The sequence below is a fragment of the Fistularia commersonii genome, chromosome 21 (assembly GCF_037954325.1).
Source record: "Fistularia commersonii isolate RoL2024-O1a breed Wild chromosome 21, RoL_Fcom_v1.0, whole genome shotgun sequence".
NCBI lineage: Eukaryota > Metazoa > Chordata > Actinopteri > Syngnathiformes > Fistulariidae > Fistularia > Fistularia commersonii.
The window spans coordinates 8,129,506-8,145,966 of record NC_141304.1 but is presented as its reverse complement, the minus strand read 5'-3'; the positions used below and the strand labels follow the sequence as shown (position 1 = coordinate 8,145,966).

The 16,461-nt window shown below is 39.5% G+C and overlaps 1 protein-coding gene across 3 annotated transcripts in view; it reads right to left on the bottom strand.

Annotated features, from left to right (window-relative positions):
- Positions 1-1,232: 1,232 nt before the first annotated feature.
- Positions 1,233-16,461, bottom strand: part of sox13 (SRY-box transcription factor 13) — a 56,361-nt gene continuing 41,132 nt past the window's right edge. For all 3 annotated transcript variants that reach the window (XM_086168519.1, XM_086168521.1, XM_086168520.1), the window contains 7 exons: positions 12,857-12,921; positions 12,326-12,491; positions 10,465-10,595; positions 8,850-8,937; positions 8,143-8,313; positions 6,108-6,324; positions 1,233-3,097 (listed from right to left, as the gene is read on the bottom strand). In XM_086168519.1, coding sequence (XP_086024645.1) covers positions 2,812-3,097; positions 6,108-6,324; positions 8,143-8,313; positions 8,850-8,937; positions 10,465-10,595; positions 12,326-12,491; positions 12,857-12,921 — 1,124 coding nt within the window. In that variant the 3' untranslated portion in view covers positions 1,233-2,811. The remainder of the gene's footprint in view (positions 3,098-6,107; positions 6,325-8,142; positions 8,314-8,849; positions 8,938-10,464; positions 10,596-12,325; positions 12,492-12,856; positions 12,922-16,461) is intronic.

The window sequence follows — 16,461 nt, the reverse complement described above, 5'->3', positions numbered from 1 at the left end:
TTACTTGGGCCTCCTTTATGTCTCTTCTAAAATAACAAACATTTTCCTATATTCTATATCTCTGTACATATAACCAGCATTTTTTCATGTATTTAATTTTTCTTTTAAGTTTCTTTTTTATAAATCTACAAAGCCACATCCATAATCCGATAACCCCCCCCCCAGAAGTTCAGAAATTTGACCTGATGCCATTTAAAAGTAAAATTTTTGCCACTACGTAAAGGTGTGTAAAATTTTTTATTTTCTTTTCTTAAGGACAGGACACAAGAGGAAATCCCACATGTGGCTCAAAGTTAAAACTGCAAGTAAAGGACAATGGGAGTGAGTCTATTTCTTGGTCTATTTTATGAGATAAATAATTATTCCATGTACTTCGCTGAATCCCTCATTTTGTATCAGTTAGCTTTTCTTTTAAAAGACCCAATTGCCTACTTTGACCACTCTATGCTTAAATCATAAAATCTTATCAGTTCTGACAACCTGACAACTTGCTCTTGAAGTGGAATAGTTTTCAGAAGACATATTTGGTTGTTTGTATAGGACTTATCTTGGAGCATTGTGAAAATAAGGATTGACTTTAATACTAGTAATGCCAGGTTTTAAAACCTATTTGTTATGTCTGTAAAAGTGGGCCAAAAATAGTAATGGGAAAGATATTGCAATTGTGTATTATTGGTATTTAGAATGTTTTGTGTACATTCCCCATCGCTGTTTGTATCAAACCTGCAAAATTGCCAAGTTTCAACAAGTGGTTTACAACAGTTGTGTCACAACGAAAACATGAAACTTGGAAATGATGTACTTCTGAGTTGGACATCTATGGAGTGGACACATGTAGGCCGGCAAGACAGAACCAACGGAGAGAGGCACTGATCAGTCAGTTGTTAGTTCAGTTTCACTTTCAGTCGCTGAAAGATCCCACGTTTCCAACAATGTTGAAGTGTCATCATTTATGTTTTTTTTAATTACTACATTTTAAGAGGTTAACATTTTCTATATGTAGATTCACTGCAGAGAGGCTGTATCACAAAAGAAAGAAAAAATAATAAAAGTAAACTGCAGACGTTTGGATACCCTAGCAGTTTCACAAGACAATCAAACATCCATAAAAACCAAACACGGACATTTAAAGACAACGGGAAAGGCTGAGGTCAACCCACAACACTGTGGAGAGAGACCGGATTGAGTCAGAAATACAGACTTAATAAAGAACAGTGTGACGTAGGAAGCAATGGGAAGCCAAATTATGGTTTATTGTCTGGATCACAAATAATTGTATTGGAATCCTGACAGGAAATGATTTAGGGAGCAATCATGAGACATTTTGACATAAACAGTGACATGGATATGTTCCCCTGAAAAACAAAACTATCCTTTAGAAACACAACGCAGGATGGCTTAAACCTGCCACGGCTTTCATTGCACTAAGTGACTTTCAGCGAGACTGAGGCAAGACATTTTTGCTTCATCAGGCTGCAGTGAAATAAGATTCATTCATTCCTTAAACTGACCGGCCAGGCTACAGCGGGGTCTGGTATAGATAATATGTTGAAGAAATTGTAATTGAAATGACAGTTTAGTCTAAAATCAACTGTTCATATATGATATGTGAACATATGCGGTTTAGAAGTTGTTGGTCATCTCAGATAGAGCTGTATATGAGTGCATATATTTAGATACGATGAAAGTCACAATATCTGACACCAGATGGGTGACAAAATGGCCGATTGGTGTCTGACAGTGAATCTGTGAAATGAAACGCTGATGTTTCATGGTTCTTAGCATGGACAGAGTAAAGTTAGTTCCACTTGGTGACCAACTTCACATCAGTTTATTGAGACTTCTATTCATACTATGGCAATAACTTGCAAGAGGCCAGAGGAAAACAAAAACAAACAAAAAAAATTAAAAAAAACAATGAACATGTACTGAGTTAATAAAAAAAAAAAAAAAAAAAAAAAATCAAATAAACATCTGAAGAGCAGTGACCACAGAACATTCTGTGACTGCCGGAAACAGCATAAAGGATATGTATCTTCATCCTCCAAGTTTTAATGGGAGGTTTGAAAAGCAAAAAACATGCAGGCAGCCTCTAGCACAAGAGGAAAACTGTGTGCATTATACCAACTGTTGGATGCAGGTCTCCTCAGAGATTGAGCCATTCTAAAATCAGGATTTTTCTGATTGGTGGTCTGAATTCTCCCACTATTTCTCCAGTATGTCTTCTTCGTCCCCTGATCTTTAACGAAAGTGCACTGGTATTGGATTAAGCACCCGCACAGTCACGTATGATTTCCTGGTGCTTGGATTTGATGCGCTTAATGTGACAAAACAAAAGATACTCTTTTATTAAAACATGGGTGCTTTACTGTTGCTCAACTTTTCCTTTGAAAACCCCCGCCTTCACCAGCAGAGGGCAGTGCTACCACCTGGATGACTTGGCAACAGTGACTAAAAGTTTTGCTCCTCACTTACAACACAGATCCTTTCATGGCATCCCTCAACTCTAACTCCTCTGAGGAAAAGCCCCTGTTGACCAAAATTCAAGTTGACGGGGGATGAATGCTCGAGGGATTTAAGGGAGAATTGAAAAATTTCAACGAGACCAGTCTTCTGACACCAGGCAGCTGATGTTCTGTGAAGGGAAATGAGTAGGATGAGAGCTTGCCTTTGTGTCCATGTCCACGCTCATTTAAAAGGGAACAGTTTTCATACAAAAGGGCAATTTTCAAATAATGATAATGTAATCCCTCCCTGTTTCCTTGATAAATCATCCATTACATTTTCCTTTTTTTTTTCTCCTTAACCCTTTCAGTCTGTTAGGAGCACCAGTTCCCCCTCACTTCTCTCTCCTCCATCGCTGTCCTCTCCTTCGCTGAACGGGGGCTGCTCTCTATCCCGGTCACTCGGTCTCTCCCGAGCCAGAGAGATAGGCGTTGTCCGTCCCTCTGATCGACGGGGTGCGGGGGGGGCCTGCGGCAGGTAATGCTCCAATAATGTGGGGTGGTAGGACATGGTTGCCACAGAGACTGAACCGGCATTCACTGGGTACTGAGTATCGTTGTGGGAGTAGTGGATCGGCTGTGGATCAGTTTGACTGGAAAAAGAGAAAATGCACATTTATGAATTTTCACGAGTTAACGCTCTATGCAATCAATGTGGCAGATCTGTAGAATACAATGGCTATTCAGCAGCTCTGACAATACGATTTCATTCAGGTATTGATACATAAGATATTATCCTCTTTCAAAGCAAACAGAATATTGGCTGTCTATCAACTGTAAGCTATTTCAGTCACCTCTCTTTTCACTATCAAACTGAGGGAAAAAACCCATTGTGCAGTGTACCTGCCGAAGAGAAGCTTGTCTCTGTCTCGCACTTCATGTTATTTCAACACCAGCTGAGTAATCATCAGCAGCACCTGCATGCTCAGGGTGCAGCAGAGAGCCTAGTGCAAACAGCCTCTTGGCAAGTCCACAGAAAACCCAAATGGTATCTATTAGGTTTACAATGATTTTATAAAAGGATAAAAAGCCAAATAACCTGTGGCTCATTTCATTTCCAGTGCATATTATCACTCTTCAACTGTTTTCAGTGAAACTCGCGACTGACCTAACCCCTTCAAGCCCTGATTTATTCAAACTGAACCCAAAAAATGTTAAGGTTTGGAGGATACAGATGCACCTGGCAACAAGAATAAAAGATGAGAGGTAAAAAACAGGGTAGTAATGCTGTGGCTATTTTAGGAGTTGTTGGGCGAGCACAGACTACAGGAACTTTCCCTGTGAACAAGGAACCTTTTGTGGAACTGCGTGGGGAACACAGGGACCAGGATCTAAATTTAGTTATAGGGTAACTGATCTATCCCCAAAAAGATTGCTGTGGGGGTATTACTTTCCAAATGTCGAGGAACTTAGGGGGTTGGGGCATGTAGTCATGTAGTGTTGAAAATCTTCTATTGCTAAAGATTTTTTTTCTCTGTAGTTTCTAGCCATACACTGACTTTTCTTTGGATCATTATGCTTCAAGATTTTGTTGTAACATAGTGTTTCTTGAAAGGAGTTTCATAAGCAAGCATATGGTAGGCGTACAAACAACATGGTTGAGGCCTTGATAAGCATTTATTTGGCAGGCCTTGCAAAATTCGGAATATGGATTGTGTTTATTGCCAATTACATAAATACCTTGACTGACGCATAATCTCAAAGGAACTTTAGGCCGCAGTCAAAGTGTGGATAAAAATAGGCTACGGGGACCTGTTACTTTCTTTTCCCAAACCCTTGAAAATGAAAGTTTTTGTCAAAACGTAGCTTTTAAAACTCAAAGGCAGGCATTCATCGTACATGCAGGATGTGGTAGTCGGTAACATTTACTTTTCCACTCGTGCATGGTCAACCAAAGGGCAACATTTCTTGACTTCAACCTCTGGTGCAAGAAATCACTTTTCCTACACATATGATTGCTGATGTGTCAGAAGGTGACATGCGATTTGCTAAGACACCTTTAGCATTGCCTCGTATTGTGTACATGGAATCTTTCAATTTGGGCAATTTAATTAAATTATGGCCAATATGTGAGAGAACATGAATTCAGTGTTATATCATTGACTATTGCCCCAAAGAGAATTAAGCCAATGGGGGAGGGCATACAATTTTAGTAACAGCGACCTCCTCGAACCATTACCTCACCAACGTGAAAAGGACTTAAGTTGTTTGGGGCTTCATTCCCCTGTTAGGGTCACCCAAGGCAAACAGGTGCTAGAATGAGGAACCAGACAAAGAGTGGTTCAGAAGACCTCCATGATGAAAATGACAGGCTGGGTTCTCCCTCAACCAGATGTGAGTCGACATGGTCTCCCTCTGGAGCCAAATCCAGGCACGGGGCTCAATGGTGAAAAGCTGGTGTCAAGGCCTGCACTCCACAGCTCTGTATTTGTACATTGTTGTATCATTCAGCCCCCCTCCCTCTGCACCTATGCACAACAGAGTACCAAATATTTCTGGAGTTCTTGGAGAGGGTGCCAGAAAGCACTCCTACTGAAATATATACCAATACTTCTGAGTCCTCTTAAATCCCAACAACATAAGGGCATGAGAGGGCAGAATCTTGGGACTCGAGGTGGGACTTCCTACCTCTTGGAGAAAGGTTGCCCAGGTAGTAAAAAGGTTCCTCCGTGGCAGGGCCCGTAAGGCTCTGCATGATGTGGGCTGGCTGGTTGATACACATCTGCAAAATTGTATAGTCGTCTGGAACAGTATTTCTGGATTAGCAAACCCGGTGGTGGTTCCTCTCTTTAAAACGGAGGACCAGGGGATGTGCTCAAAGTACGGGTGAATCACACTCCTTGAACTCCCCTATAAGGTCAATTCAGGGGTTGTGGAGAGGAAGGTTTGTCAGATAGCTGAACCTTGGATTCAGGAGAAGCAGTTTGGTTTTCATCCTTTTTGCGAAACAGTGGACCAACACTACACCCCGAACTATGATCACATTCAGCTGTCCACAGCCCCTTCAAATCCAAGGGCATGGTCCTAAGCTGGAAAAGGGTGGAGAGCCCTCTCTCGATCGTACAGGAGATCCTTCCCCAGGTGGAGATGTTCAAGTAAAAGAAAATTTGAGCCACAGATAAATAGGTGGATCGGTGAAGCATGAGCAGTGATGCGTACTCTGCATCAGCCCATCAGGGTGAAGAAGGAGCTGAGTTGAAAGGCGAAGCTCTTGATTTACTGGTCCATCTCCTAATCCTGATCTCACCTATGGTCACAAGGTATGGGTTCCGACCAAAAGAACAAGATAAGAGGTTTTCCTCAGCAGCATGTCAAGCCTCTCGCTTAGAGATAGGCCTAGGTATGTCTTGGGATTGCCCAGGAAACAGGATGAAGTGGGCCAGGGCCACTGCTTTGGCTGTCACGCCTGAAGACTGACTTTGGATAAGCATAGATGGATGGATGGATGGATGGATGGTTAACAAAAACAAGGACTAAAAGGAACACTAATGAGGGATTGTCATTTGTCAAGGACAGACTGTGACAATGCCTCAACTGCTGTTTCAATACTGTTGTCAAATGTATGCTAAGCAGTCTGCTCCCTGTGTGTGCTGTGGTTTCTACCTGTGTGTGTACGTTGCCCTCTGCTCCTGCCTGCGACTCTTCATCATGGCCTTGTATTCACCCACTCTTAACCTCCGTCCCTCGACGATGCAGGTCCGTTTAGGCCTTGGCTTGTACTTATAGTCAGGGTAGCGCTCCAGATGCTGCCTACTTAGCCTCGCCTGCTCTTCGTAATAAGGCTGCTTCTCCTGATTGGACATGGACTTCCATCTGGAGCCTGAAAGGACAGCAACCCATTGTAATGAAGGTGCAGAGTAAATGCAGGGGCCAGAGCCAAGGCCAGAAGAGTAGCGAACGTCTACAGGGAGTAAAACGGCACTTTGTGGCATACACTGCAGATGTCGAGGCTGGGTTGATGAGCAATTTAAACTTGTTGATAGAAGAGGACATTTCATCGCTAAGAACAGTGTTTCTCAAATGTTTTCATCGCAGAGAAGGTTTTAGTGGAGCAAGACAAATGTCATTATCGATATGTCTCTTGATTGCTAAAATAATGTACTAAAACATTCTATTGATATACCAGAGTACAGTAATTTCATTTTACCAATCAATAATAATAATGATAAATTATACCTTTAATAACCCAATTTTCAGTGGACATGTTAAAAGCTATAATTCACAGACTTTGACTTGCTGTCCCTTTTTTGATGAAAAAAAAAAACAGCAAAGATTTGTTTTAGCAGCTAATTTTCCATTTTATTTTACAGTTTGCTAGTAATAATGGTGTCCCAACATATTGTCTTTTTTATAACTATCAAAAGTTGTTTTTCACATATTACCAGGGAACATTCTCGACAAGTTGCAGAATGAAGAAGAGTCCCTTAGCTGTCGGTGGAATAGTCCTGTGGTAAAAAATACGATAGATAATAAAAATAGTAGTAATGACAATGATAATAATAATAATTGTTATTGTTGTTGGTGTTATTATCTTTGTTACAATAATAATATACTATTATTTAAAGTGTGTCTAAAGTTTAAAGTTAATTGATATCTCTTTCAGTCTGCATCTTTACAAGAATTGAGCTTATGGTAGCAGACATATTACGACATTTGATGTTCTTTGAGTATGTTTTTTGATGTTTTTTAAATCTTAATGAAAAAAAAGCACTTCATAAAATCAATATGCTGGAGGCAGATACAAAGTCATAGTGACAGAATTAAGACGTATAGAGTGGTTTGGGAAGTACAGAGAAAGAAGCAGTCGCTGAAATCGAGTTCTGCTAGACATATGCTTCATTATTCAAATATAAATCAACTGGCCTTTTTGTTCAGATAAACACTTTTTGTCAGATGACTCACAACTCAGTCACCCACAACTGAAGAGCTGAAAATAAGGTTTATCAGGAAACCTTGAATGTTTAAATGTCTTTTTCAGATGCTCATCAAACGCTAAAGACAGGTCATCATCATTGTGAATTTATGCATTTTACGTGTGTATGTGTGTGTGTGTGTGTGTGTGTGAGTGTGTGTTTGCTGGCCAATTTCTTTATACATACTGTAGAGGTTAGTCCGTCAAAAGTGTATGCTTCTACAATTAATATTCTGAAAATATTCCGGTTTGGCAACACTTGAGCCACCAGTTGCTAATGAAAAGCAGCTGCTCCTCAGTAGTTAAGAATGTTGTTAAGAATGAAATCCAACCAAACTAAAAAAAAAGGACTGACTTTTAACACAACAATGCAGATTTGTTTTCTATACCCAGTCAAAGGACAGTTGGTGAAGGCGTTGACAAGGGAAATAAACATTAGCAGGGGCAATAATTGCAGTGATAGTTAGTACAGACCTGGAGCTAAATGATCTGATCATTGTGGCACGTCAGAGAAAAAAATGCTTTGTAGATTGAGACTTATTAAGCTTGTAATCCAGTGTGTGTGTGTGTGTGTGTGTACGTGTGTGTGTGTGTGTGTACGTGTGTATGTGTGTGTATTGTGGTCAAAGGAATATCAGGTGGATGGTCTTGCCCTCACATGTGTCAAGCAGCATCTCAGAATAGAGACACAGAGTGAAACCCATCCCTACCCACTGCTGGGCTCACCCAGGATCTTGCTGATGGAGGAGTTGTGCATGTCAGGGAACGCCTGTAGAATCCTCCTGCGCTCATCCTTTGCCCATACCATGAACGCATTCATTGGCCTCTTGATGTGGCCTGAGGATGGAGGGGCTCGAGCCTCAGTGTAGCCCCCTGGGACTGAGCCTGGAAGGGTACCTGAAAGAGCGGTTCCATATATTCAATCACTGATTGATCAAAATCCCCTATTCCTGAACAAAAAATGTTGTCTGTAAAATGTGGTCCCTCTTAAAGGAGGTTGGACTTTATATTCATAAAATGAGAGAACGGCTTGGCCATCAGTCTTGTTTAACAAAAAAACAAAACAATAAACTAATAAAGATTTATCCATTTAAAGAAAACTCAAAATGCAATGCTAAGGCAAGCCATGTGCATAAAGGTTTTGAAACTGCTATATTAATTCATTTTCTGACCGTTACAGTTATACAGATTTGGACAAAATGGTGACTGTAATTAAAAAGAGAGCCATTTGTCCAATCTATGGTTGTGAGCCAAATGAAAAACATAATTAATCAAGGGTTCATCCACTGAATCACATGAAAGCAAACAATAGATCTATGTGAAAGCTCCCCTTTGAGTTTTTCATCGTAACTACATGGCATCGTCTTTTAAATAGGAGGTTCTGTGAGGAGTGTGTTATTTTGGTAACAAACAGCTCCTGTGAAGCTACCCACCCTCGGAGTCACTGCTTAGGTGGTCTTCAGTGGACAACAGGGGGTGGCGGTCTTCATTTTTCTCACAACGGGAGAGATCTTTGTACTCCTGAAAAACAGACATATATTCATAAAGATAGGAAAACTATGACCCGGTGTTAGAGGGGTGGGTTCAAGGCTCATACTTGTTATAGGGCGCTATTTACGGGGAAGACATAGTGCGCTTGGTAGATCAGCTGCTGTTTAAATACAGAGCTGTGAATGCAAAGAAATGAAATGACAACACTATAAAGAAAGAAGAATGGTGTTTACTGTTTCAGTGCAGAAAGGTGAAGGAGAAATGGCTGAGGGGGGAATGTTGCAAGTCAGAGTTTGCAAAGGTGCTATCGGCTGGGGACGGTGTCATCCATTCAAGTGGGTATACACCCCGGAGTGTGATACCAAAATAGGTGACTCAGATATGAAGCAATAGCAGAAGGCACGATGGAGCAGAGTCCTGAAGCAGCAGTACAGTATTACTGGGGACAAAGGGAGAAGGCAGGTGGCCGAGTCAATGCCACATTGAAGTCTTTGTGGTATTGTGGGGCTGTGGCAGCTGCTGCCATGGGACGAGACTGGGACTGAAGCTTCAGCCACCTGAAAGAATCAACATTTAAGACCAGAGCACTTGGTCAACCCGACAAGGACAAAAACTAGAACGCACGCTTGCCTTCGCAAGTTAGGTCCAGCAGAACTTGCGAGCAAATCTTAAATGTACTATCCTGATTCAAGTCTTGGAGAGTGTGTGTAGGCTTTGACAGCACTCAGCATGCTACCGAGGATCCTTAATTTAAAAAAAAAAAAAAAAAAAAAAAAAATCACCGCAACTTACCGAGTGTGAATTTGTTAATTTAACACTTGGAATTGCAAATTCTCCATTCACATTCTCATCCAGCTGGCATCCCATATATTTTTGAGCAATCCTGACTAAACAGAATTTTCTCTGGTACAACAAATAACATTATTAGACTCACCTGTCACCATTTAGCAGTTCCCTTCTCCTTATAATTTTGTTTTTTTAATAGAATTTTGTAGCGGAGTGAAACTGCTGCTGGGCAAGGAAGTGGTTAACTACTAACCACAACAAAAGTCCTGATACATTGGTAATGATTGTTTGTTTTGACAGTAAAACTGACTTTATCAGTCTAAGGGCTTTTCAGCCCTGGGGCAAGCAAATGGTGTTCACATGAAATCATCACAGATGCTCTGCCACTTTCAGACCAATGAAGAGGCGAAAAGGCAGGGAGTGTGTTGCATCAACACAGTGGTGCTATGAAACAAGTTATCGCCATACTGAAAACTATAAAAGAAAGAATAGTATTGTTATATAGAGCATGTTATTTGTTTTATCTAGATTATCTTAATTTTCTTGAGTGGGATTTAGGAAGGCTGGTTTGATTAATGGCCCACAAGCTATGAAGTCTTGAGTGAGAATGAAAAAACTGCTGGAGCATTTTTTTCTTCTAAATGTATATTGTAGGGTGTTTACTGCCTTTAATGAAAACTTTAATTTCATAGAAATGTCCCCATAAGACCTTGTGTCATTCTGATTGCTCTCAAAATGAGATCTGAGAGAAACTTGAAGATATCGACTCACCAACTTTCCACCGTAGTCTCTCTCGGTCTCCCGCTCTCTTTCTCGCTCTCCCCCGCTGCTGCTGTGGCTCCTCAGGAGCTGCTGAGCGTCGTGGATGGCCTGGGTGACCACATCGCCATCTCCGAGGAAACCTTCGCAGGACAAAAAGAGATGTGAGAAAGAGAAATGGAAAATGTTTAAAATTGGCCTTTTGTGTCATTGTGGCAATTACAGGATTTAAAAATCTTTTGGAGAGGATAACTGCCATTTTGACCGAATAAATTGCATTTGAGTCATCAACTTATATATTGATTTATATCACAAATGAATTAATATTTATACATTTAATTTGATTAGTAGAGTATTTTTGTCCTTGAATTATATCAACATCATTTCATTTGTAATAAAATGATCCGAAAGCTGAATTAAACGGAAATACCCAAATTTCTGTTTTCGATTGGACGAAGTGGAAGTTTTATTGTTTTTCCTCTTCATTCACATTTGGTGTGGATGCTAGTGCTAACGTTTCTTTTGTTTCTTAGTTTTAACTAAATTTATGCTTTAAAATGTCCCTCACTGTGATAGAATTAAAAAATTTGACTAAAACAGAAAACTTTTCTGTGAGCTCAGAACACTGAAATTAGTTTGAGGTAACTGTAAAAGGCCTTTGTTTTGGTTAAGTGTTTAATTTGTTGTCTTGAAACTGGATGTTGATTACTCTTTTGACTACACCATGCCAGAGAGGCTTTGGAGGTGCAGCTGTTTTTTAAGGGGAAATGATATGGTTGCTATGATACAAAAAAAAAAAAAACAGTAGAAATAAAAAAAGTACTTCCCGCAGTCCTTGGTCATGATGAAATAAAGGCTAAATTGAACAGAGAGAGGAGACAGATGTGCCAAAATGTGGGTGTCCATGGTGAATAAACTTGTCATTGCTTTTGTCACACTCATGGGTATCGGATGTTGCAGTTGACCTGTGCGCCATTTGTTTTACCCACGTCTATTGTGACTGAATGCCTGTTTGAAAAGTGACACTAATGAATACCTTTTAACATTATGAAGGTCTGCTAAGTAAATTGACCTTTTCAATAAAGTTCATCTGTGGTATGGGATAGGGGATTTTGTTTTAGATTAAGCTTTCCTGCTCAAGAAACCAATTAGTAACTTCAAAGGGGTTTGTTTACTTTTTGTTTTTTAGCTTGTCTTTTTGTTAATTTGTGAGTAATTTTTCCAATTAATATTAATCATTAATATTAAAATGCTTTCATAAAATGCCATGATTAAAAGTGCGAAAAAGTAACCACTCGATGGCGGCAAAAATAACCTTAAATTTTGCAAATAATCAGAAAATAAATTAATTTGAATTTTAGCAAGAGATTATTGTTAAATCACAAGATGAAGCCTTCAAATTATCTCTCATCATGCTTGATGAATATTCCAAAATCAATTTATTTCTGCATCTAATCTTATCAAATTATGACAGTTTTTTAAGAGGACAACTAGGTGGAGAGCTTTCTGCCACAACATTGGCGTTACTTGGCACGTACACAAAACATTTCAAATAACTAAAATAAAATGAAACTCCATAAGGAACCTCTGTGGCTGGCTTTGAAGATGCACAAGGATTTTGTGTGCGAGCTTGCATGTGTGTGTGTGTGTGTGTGTGTGTGTGTGTGTGTGTGTGTGTGTGTGTGTGTGTGTGTGTGTGTGTGTGTGTGTGTGCGTGCGTGTGCGTGTGCGTGTGCTTGTGCGTGCGTGCGTGCGTGTTGGAATTGAGACAGAAAAAACAAGACTCTAAAGCCTTACTTTACTAATCAAACATTTACAAAGATGACAGCTTCACACTTTGTGTGATGGCAGAACAGCTGTCAGCATCACTCACTGAGGGCAGACCGTGATGGGCTGTGGGACACCTCTCTCTGGAGGTCTCGATGTCTGTGGCTCCCCTGCACTGCTGGTGGGCCAAGATCCTGGCACTGTGGGCTGGGAGTTTTCCCAAGTTCCAGCCCTTTGGGCTTGGAGGTCAAGTTTAAGGGCTGACTGGCTTCCTAAAACATACAGTTAGAGCAGATGAGTAAGGGGTTGGGCCATTTACACATTTCTGAGGCTGAGGGTGTGAACATATTCCAGTGTTGTGTTACATATCTGGCATGTCAGAGCCCATCTGTCACACCTTTATAGGTAACATTTCTGGTCTTTTGACATGAAGCTAACCTCATCTTCGCCTCCCTTTTGTCTGTTAAGCTGTATCAGTCTAAGTGTTCATGAGAAGCAGCCCGGCAAATACACACACACACAAACACACACAAACACACACACACACACACACACACACACACACACACACACACACACACACACACACACACACACACACACACACATTTTTTTTCTGACTGCAATAACACTGTACCTGCCGGAAGGAACCACTGCTCCTCTTGACAGGGGTGGGCAGCAGTTGCATGGGGTAGTCCACAGCTGTGAATGAGATCACATATTCTGTATTTAAAAAAAGATTGATTTTTGGATTCTGCTTTACTGATGGTAATTCACACACAGATACCGTATATTCTAGCATGATGTAACTTTTTAGAATAAATGTATGCATTTTTTTTCATAATAAGTGGACATAGAGTATACAAATAATGATTAAATTCTCCACATGTATTGTTGGAGACGACAGTGAATGGCATTATCTACGGTCCTTTCTGGTCGATGCTACTTTTTATATGTTGTGATTAAAGTTGTTACTGTAGTTAAGAGTTTTTAAAAAAAAATTGTCTTATTTGTTGATAATTACTAAACACTGTCGACAGTTTATCTGCATTTACAAAAAAAAATTAACTATCATTTGATATTCGTGACAAAGGTGGTCACTTGACATAAAACAGGGGGAGATAACAATATTCTTAAAAAATATAATAAAACCCCCCAAATTCATAACCAAAAAAAACATAATCAAATTTGTGGCAGCATACTGCCTTCATACAACTTGGCACTCAAGACTACATTGTAACATTTTATCTGTCAAAGTATTGCAAGGCACCACCACAGAGATGCACATATTTTTGAAGAAAGCTGATGAATAGTTATCCCTTAATGTCCCCCATAATTTGATGAAAGATTGAAAAGAGAAGGTCACTCGATAGTCTGGCATCATTCTCATGCACCTCCGCAACTCTTGGATGTCTCAGCTGTGGCCTCTTTGGCCAACAAACAAACAAGCATATGTATGTGAAAAGGACTATGTGCCCAATCTTTCAAATTAAATCTCAGTTTCTCTCTTTCATGCAGATGTCTTCACGTGTAGACCCTGAATTGATAAACATGAAAATGTTTTCAAGTATGAACTTGCATTTCAAGCTCATTCTTAAAACAGAAAAACACTTGAGTGAGACGATCTGGCGGTTAGAGTGGAAACTCGCACCGCTGTATGGATGGCTATGTCCTTTCAGCACAAGGTCTTTGCTCTTCCCAGCGCATCTTGTGAGACAAGTTCAATAGTTATTCTTTCCTCCCAACCCTATTTGTCAGAATTGCCACTGAAAAGCAAACTTTAGCACTGAAACAATGTAGACAAGCTGCAATGAATAAGTTACATTATTCATACATCAACTACTATGTGATTGATGATACACAATGGTAAACAAGAGACAGTTACTCCTGCTGTTTTATAATCTTGTCTGGGCCAAACTGTAAATTATTGGAATATGTTGCAACTGAAATACAAATGTTCTTGACATTATGTGGTAAGGTCACTCCAGACCAAAAACATGGGAAAAAAAATACAGCTCCTTTATTTCCATGTAATGAGACATTCCAGAAAATAACCGCAAGAAGAAAATGGAAACGCTGACAAAAAAGAACCTCATTGAACGTTTATGAGCACGATACGACATCCTTATTGGCAAATGTGAAAATGCATTCCTTTCACATGACTGTGCAACACATAGTGACATATCTGACTTCTGTTCATCTTCACAAAAGATAATGAAATACCTTTCTCCCTTTCAAAAAATACTTTATAACGGGAAAGCCTCAGAAATAATAATGACTTAAACTTCTAGCAGTGAAGAAAGAAAACATCTCCACAACACCTCTGAGTCTTTAATGACTTCTGACTTGTTTATCCACTGCTGTGTGTTGAATGGACTTTATATAATTTTGGAAACAAGGACACAAAGCAAATAAAGAGACCTTGGTAAACTGTTGCAGAAGAGTGTATGAACAAGAAGAAATAACAGAACAATATCATCAAATGTGCCCAATAGGGATAAGTAAAATACTATCTTAAAGCTGGCTCCCAACATAGGTTTTATTCCAAATTTTACATGGCAAACCCAATGGAGGTGCAGTGTTTGGCCCAAACAGCTGTCATAGGAAGAACATGTGTGTCACACAAGGTCTTGCATTTCACTTCAGAGCCACAGTATCCTGGATGAAGCAGGCACACATTCCAAGTCATTAAGACTTAAAGAAAGGTGGAGCTGCACTCAGTGTTTTGAAAAAAATGTTTAACATGTCTAATCTGTGGAATTCCAAGTATGGTCTCTGTGCGTGTGTGGTAACACACACTGTTAACACAAGGTTGGTTTCAGAAAACAATGGTTAAAGATGTGTTTGGACACACAGTCATGGTCCCAAAAAATTACTTTTAACAATTGTAATTAGATATATTTGATCCAGGGGGGGATGCTGTGTATTGTCATACTTATACATCTGCTTCATCTTCAACAATAACATCGACACCTTTGTGTCAGCTAGACCTCCTGCTATGCCCTCTGAAAAATCCAAAAAACAAAAAAATGCTAACTTAAAAAGATGCATAGGGAAGAAAAAAAACTGTACTTCAGCCTTGAAAAATGTTTTTTGTAAATCACTTGAATTTCGCGTTTATCACAAAAGACGGCTTCATGATTATGAATGAGGGCAATCAAGAGTGGAATACATTTTAGACACTTGCTGGATGGGTTCAAGGAGGTTCCTTTTTTCAAAGTATGATATATTTTGAAAAGGAAAGCTGACTAGGTTTTTTTTTTCCTGCAAATATTTCCAGGATTGAGAAAACCTGAAACTGGCAAAGTTGCTAAAGGTGTGAGAGATAGAGTGAGACAAGGCTACCAAGAGAAACATGAAAATGAAAAGAAGAGGGATGAGGAGGGAGCTTGGAAATAAATGGAAATAAAAGTTTAAATAACCGGACCTAGGGCTGGTCAGAGCGGTCATAGCATTGTCAATGGAATTACTTCTGTAAATAAAGGTAAACAAAACAATTCATTGTTTTTTTCCTTATATCTGTAAAATCAAAAATATACATGTTGTGAAGTGTGTAGCATTTGCTATAAAAACATTGTTTAAACAATACTGCATTACAGATCAAATACATCAAAATACAGATAATTACTGAACCACCTCACTGAAATTGTAACATCGATACATGGTGATAATGCTAAAATACATTCACTTGCATCAAACAAATGTTTATCTTAAAAGATGCTTTTAATGATTGTCTGGTTTTGAGCTCATGGTCTGGAATCACAATAACACATAATCTAGTCAAGTTTTTTCGTGTTTGCATTTCCAGGTTCATCATTTTTTGTTTGTTTATTTTTGCAACTTGAGAAAAGAAATGCTCAGCCGAAGGATCGGAGATAATAGAGAATGGAAATGTTGTGCTTGGCATGTTATGGTCAAGTTGCTCTCTGAACATTGAGGATGGAAGTAGAAGAAGGTGGATGTGTCTTTGTTGTGAAGTTGATAGCCCCACAAGTGAAAACAGAATCTATAGAATTTAGAGAAAGAGCATTGAACTTTTATCATGAAAACAACAGGGCCTAATAGAATCAGGCCCACTTTGGTCAACTACTGAGTAGCTCAGCTCACCCTCAATTTTATCAAAATTTTTCAAAGGTGCCCATTTTCATTGCACAGTATCATAATGCTTCACAGACTAACCCATAATCCCCGCAGGAAAATCTACTAAGATCTATTGCTTAGTGACTACAGACAGTCTGCCAT